The sequence below is a fragment of the Sceloporus occidentalis genome, unplaced genomic scaffold (genome assembly GCF_023333645.1).
Source record: "Sceloporus occidentalis isolate IW3139 unplaced genomic scaffold, rSceOcc1.0.p SCAF_280, whole genome shotgun sequence".
Lineage (NCBI taxonomy): Eukaryota > Metazoa > Chordata > Lepidosauria > Squamata > Phrynosomatidae > Sceloporus > Sceloporus occidentalis.
The window spans coordinates 199,055-205,054 of NW_028317260.1; the positions used below are offsets into that span (position 1 = coordinate 199,055).

Below are 6,000 nucleotides of genomic sequence, written 5' to 3' on the forward strand. Positions count from 1 at the left end.
AACAAATACTTAAGATTCCTTAAGTAAGCATTTTCTTTCCTACTACAAACAGAAATAAAAGTAAATAATTGCCGAAACATTGATTAAAAGACTAATAAAATAATAAAACAGCCCACGAAAGCTGTTTGTGGGACCTAAAGAATAGCTGCTGTTGCCTAGGGTGTTGAGCCATTCAAGAGTAGACATCAACATAAAACACTTAAGGAACACACGGCCTGGTTTTCAGCTCATCTTGACATCCTGTGGATTTTGGGAGCGAGACCTGAGCCAAAGCCTAGATCCTTAAACACCGTCTTCATTCGTGATCAGGAAGGGAGAAGAGCTGGGCCAGAAGTTGGGGTGGCTGGGAAAAGCGGGGCAGGAATTCACTTCAATTTGATTATAAAGGGGGCACCGAGTAGGCCAAGCCAACACGAACCTCTTCCCTTCCACCTATATGTTTGTACACCCTAATGACCCACCATGAGCTGTTGATAACTTTTACAAAAACCTTGTCACCAGTACAATTATACACCAGGCTTCTTTATCCACTAAACCGTGAGAAGCGTTGAGGAGAGTCAAAGTATTTCAACCTCCAGTCTCTGGCACGCATTAAGAAGAGCCAACCCCAGTCAGCGTCGCCTGTAAGAAGTGTTGGTTGCCCCTCATTTTCATAACATGGATAAATGTCTTCAAAACTATCAAATTAAGTATTATCCAGGACTAGAAGATCTGTCACCCCGATCTTATTCACCTCCATCTACACTCTTGTTAAAACGACCAGATTGCTCCATTTTTGGGGATACGTTGTCTGTTTATTTTATTGTAAAAGGTAACATTGCATTGAACAACATATATTCAGCAGAGAGACAGTGAAGGCAGTCTGTATGTACTAACACAAAGGTAAATATATAAAAACAACATGTAAGTCTTATGTATAATATGTTGCGATATCAGCATTCTATAAGAGTTCCAAGCTGCAGCTAAGAGCAATGTCTTAAAGTTGAAGAACTCTATCGCAGAGATACAAGAACTTGAGTACTCGGGCCGTGTTACGTCTTGCCCGTGGGCTGCTAAAGTGCAGACACAAGCTTTCGCATGCAGGACACATATTTGTGTCTGTCCTTGATGGTAGATAACTATGAGTGACAGATTTGCTGTTTGAACTTGACCTGTCTTCTCGTACTTATTGCTTAGCTTGTAGGCTGTGTTTCCTTTGAGAAGAATTTGCAAGATGCTTGATTTATTTATTTACTGCATATATTTGTAACATATAAGAGAGGATGAGAATGCTTAAAGCTAAAATGTCTTTTCTCTGTAACCTGAGCTTGAAGACCAAGCCACAGCCATGGAGTTGACCTCACTCTTCTGGTCATTGGTATGCCGTGTTCCTCAAATGTATTCATGCTGAGGTCATTAAAGTCAAGAATAAGAGCTATTGCATTGAGCCAGCACCATGCCATTGGGCTGTTGGCTCTCGGTATTGAATGCAGATGTTTCTTGAAGTCATGTTGAGGAATGTCAGAACCTTACTTCTTCTTACCCTTGGGCTGCAGGCTCTTGGCCATAGATTGCAGCTGGTCGCGGAGTTTATCAACGGATGGGTTGAACCATTTTTTCATCTGGTCCGCTACCTTGTCCATGCTGCTTTTAACATCATTAGCAATCTTCTTAACCTTATTTTGCACGTCTTTAGCCACCGAGGCAAATTTATCTCTGAGGGCTTTTCCTTGCTCATCCATGGTATCCTTCAGAGACTGAAGGCCCTTCTGGCCTTTCTCCTTCAGGTCTTTCACGTAGGGCTCAACTTTTTTGCGGATTTTGTCTACTTTTTTTTCCGCGTTCTTGCGGATATCATCCCCATACTGGCTGAACTTTTTCTTCAGATCCTCTCCGTCCTTGCTAAGACGTTTCTTCAGCTTCTTCATGTATGTGCTCGCTTTTCCCTGAATGTCTTCTATGTTCTGGTCAAACATTGAGCGCAGGTCCCCTGCATACTCAATAGCCTTAGACTTTGTATCCTCCATGTCTGTCTTGAGTTTGTCAGCGATAGCCGAGACATCTTCATTAAAACTCTGTTGTGCGTCCTGAGCCATCGGCCCGACTTTACTTTTTAATTCATCGGCATAATTGCTTAGCTCCCCCATAGTATCTTTGATAAGGCCACTGAAAAGCAAAGAATAATAGATATTTCAATGAGATTTGGGGTGTATCCAAATTTCACACATGGCTGTTCTTTTGTCTAAATATTTAGGCAACCATGATTGCCGATAGAACGTAGTAATGGAGAAATGTCACTTTTAGGAACTTGACATTAATAAGTATAAAACCCACTATCCTGTCTACAACGTTTTCCAAAAAATCTGCTACATAAAAAAATAAATAAATAAAATAATCGTCCAATTAGGAAGATATTAGGTGCATGCTGTCGGTTTACCAAGATTTATCATTAAAAATATGCTTTAAATTATAGAACCATTGAAAAAATATTAACTTAATTAAATAATTAAATAACAAGAAGTTTTTTGTAGGCTATGGAGTCTAGAAATGGTTTTATTAAAAAAATAACTAGCCATAACTGATTTTTTTTAAGGGATTTTTTTTTTTTTTTGTGTAGCGTATATTGTATTAACACAAAACAGATGTGAGATGCAAAAAGTAAAGCTTCCGCTACTGTGGACTGTGGGATGGGGTAGATGTTTGCGACATTGAGGAGAGGCAAAATAGCCTTCACTAAACCCCCCAGGCCACAGAAATCTGAATCCATCTTCGACAAACATGTCTCAACCAGCAAATTCTTATAATGTGAACATTCCATGTACGGCTGTTTTTTATGTGAAAGTGCTGAGCGGAGTTTTTCAGTCTCTGTGTCCTGCGGGGCACGAAGACGAGAAAGGAGCTGGTCTCCACATGTGGAAGAACGTTCCCTGATCTTGAAAGAATTAGGTGGGTTAGAAATTTCTCTGGTTTCGCAACTGGGTCAGATCACGGGGGAAAAAAACAAACAATTCCTTTCATTTTTAAAAGGAAAACATCAGCCACTATTATTTATTTTGAACTAGTGGGGGTTTGGGCTGTTCTAGAAAACAAATCAAAGTGCGTAGGGGATTTTGGAACTGATCGTACCTTGGTAAGGTAACAAGGTCAAAACTAGATCTGTTACAGAGAGAGGTGGTACGGGGCATTGTTGGTTGAAGACTATTGGAGGAATGAAGACCACAATGGTCCTTGTAAAACATTATTCAATGTGGCTGCCAGGAGAAGGTTGGACCTTTAGTGGGGAAATGGTTGATGGAGCAATACGAGGAGTTATGGAGGAATTGGGTAACTAATACCGTATATTAATGCCTATGAGTAAGTAGTATTGGATGAAGACCCCAGGCATTTAGATGGCGGTATATAATGGTTCTTGCATAGGTGCTGGTAAAGGTATATGTGCAGTAATACTGGCTTGTCACGGTAGTTCCCAGATATAGGTTTTATAACAACCGCAAGCCCATCTTTAATCTGAATGGGGTCACTGACACAAGTATCACAGACTGCCCCATCAGCTACTGAGCAGAACCCATAACATTCACGTTCCTACACTTAAGATACCAGTTAAATATTTATTTCCCATAACTAAACTAAGTATTGCTGAACTTTTCACACCTCCCGGGATCAAAAAAGGGTTAATTATAACTTTCTCACGCCAGATCCTAAAGTTGTCCCTCTGTGATACTCAGTTTATGTCTCTGTACTCACTCCAGTCCTTTGCCAAACCCGGAGTCTCTCATATGTGTCTTGGCCTCATCCGCTGCCTCCTCCATCTTGCTGATCGTCTGCCAGAAGCTGTCGAGGGCCGTCTCCCATTTTGCTTTGGGTGCATCTTTGAAAAGAGACCTGGCCTGGGTTCCTTTAGAAAGAGAAGGATGGTGGTTACTCCCGCATTACACTGCCTGTTCACTACCAAGATAAATCACATCCTAATAAAACACCTGAATCAAGCAATGAATCTGATCTGATACCCTATTAGAGATAGAAACATGAATATTACCCCACTAATCCTTATTCCACCCCTGAGTAACACACAGGTTAACCCATTGCAACCCTCATGACACTATCTGGATTATCCTACATATATAATACTAGAAAACCTCCTGCTGTCACTGTTGACTACCATGTCTCCACAAATACCGGTTCCTCCAAAATAAACTTTCCACTTGGAGCATGTTTTGGAACTTTTACACCAATCAATACAATAGGGTCCTAAAATGCATGGGTCTCCAATTCTTAATACCACCATATATTAAGGTCTATTGGGGAACTTCATAATGACTTCTTACTTCTCTTATACAGCCCAACATCTTAGTTTTCACACACCTGGCGCTATCCTTCTATATTATACGCCTATTATTGCATATAAGTCATCCCTTGACGCCAATAACCCCTGCTTCCTACTTCTCTACAAGATTATACCATCCTGTTTGTATATTTAGAGTTTGCACCCTCACCTACATGGACCATCAGTAGAGACTCTCTACTGAGGTTCCACCAAGATGCAAGCTTCAGCAAAGCTTAAACAAGTCTCACCTCAAACAAACTCTATACACCCCCAATACACGCATATTCCATACACACGGCTCTATACACACAGGCATCACTAGCACATACATTACATATAATCGAATACATGCATAGGGATGGTGCCTAATAAACCTGGAGCTCCACCATGGCCAGCCCCACCACATTATTCATTCCCTAAATCTTTAGGGTCCCATATGGATTTGTGGCCGAGCTAAACTAATAAGCTATTAACTTATTGTAACATGTAAAAGACTATTAAAAATATATACATATTTGCATTTTGTATATAATTCTACTTTTCTGATAATGGTCTTAAAAACAGCTGTCCCATCGTCAAGAACCTTAATGCTCCTCAACACCATATCTGTTGAGGTTATTACCTGCCAGGAGCCCAAGCGTTAACAACAGGAGCGTCAACTTCATAATTCGTCCTTATTTTGCTCTGAAAGAGAGAAATCCAATCAGTTCTGCATGATATATAACTTTAGAATTGTTAGAGTTATCTGCCAACCCAATCTATTCTGTATTTTCTGACATCACTCACCTTCCCTACGAATGTGGAATCTCGTCGCTCCTGTCTCTTTATATAAGCTGCATGCGATGAGCTGCAAGGGTCTCGGCTCCTTCACCTTGAGGCTGGAGGCAGACACATAAGCAGCGATTGGTTGGAAGGGGCAAAGTCTACTGAACGAGCTGTCTTGTCTCCTGGTTAACCCATAAAATGCTGGGAAGTGAAAGGTCACAGATAGATGAATATGTCTTTAGAAATCCAAGATATCAGATGATGCACAACTTCCAGTCTGGTTACAAATGTAAATAAGTCACATTCTCAAGTATTGAGACATCAGCGCATTGCGTCGCACGATGTAAAATGAAACAAAGTAGAATAAAGTCTCCAGTTGACAAGCTCCAGAACAGTGAAATATAAATGATAGCCACTTGGTAGCCACCATAATGCTAGAATTAAGAAACAGTATGACTGGTGCCTTAAACCAGTGATTTCACAATCAGACTTTTCATACAACTCTTTTTGTAAGAAAAGTGAAGTTTTGAGACTTCGGGTGTTGCGGTTGCTGCTAGTTGGCAGTACCTGGACTAGGCATCAGGCCCGAGCCTAGGGTCATTGTTGCCTGGGTGCAATCATTTTTTTGTCGCCTCCAGGTGGGTACGGCTATATTGCTAACTCCCCATTTTCTGTGGCAACCGCTCCACCTATTTGGGTCCCCAACTTCACCAAGTAACATGTCACTCGCTTTCAACAGTGCCAGATTTTGCCCCCAAACAACTTACCAGTGCCACTTTATAACTCAAACATTTAATCAGTGCCATTTTGTAACTCAAACATTTAATCAGTGCCATCTCTGTCCCCAAACAGCCTGTCAGGGCCATCTTTGCAATCAAACCTTTGCCACTAAACAGCTTGCCAGCGTAAATTGTACAATGTAACAGACAGAC

The 6,000-nt window shown here is 41.0% G+C and overlaps 1 protein-coding gene across 1 annotated transcript in view; it reads right to left on the bottom strand.

Moving 5' to 3' along the window:
* Positions 1-4,968, bottom strand: part of LOC149275552 (uncharacterized) — a 28,759-nt gene extending 23,791 nt beyond the window's left edge. The window contains exons 1-3 of the mRNA XM_089504584.1: positions 4,926-4,968; positions 3,724-3,874; positions 1,513-2,145 (exon numbers count right to left, since the gene is read on the bottom strand). Coding sequence (XP_089360710.1) covers positions 1,513-2,145; positions 3,724-3,874; positions 4,926-4,968 — 827 coding nt within the window. The remainder of the gene's footprint in view (positions 1-1,512; positions 2,146-3,723; positions 3,875-4,925) is intronic.
* Between the last annotated feature and the right edge of the window lie 1,032 nt (positions 4,969-6,000).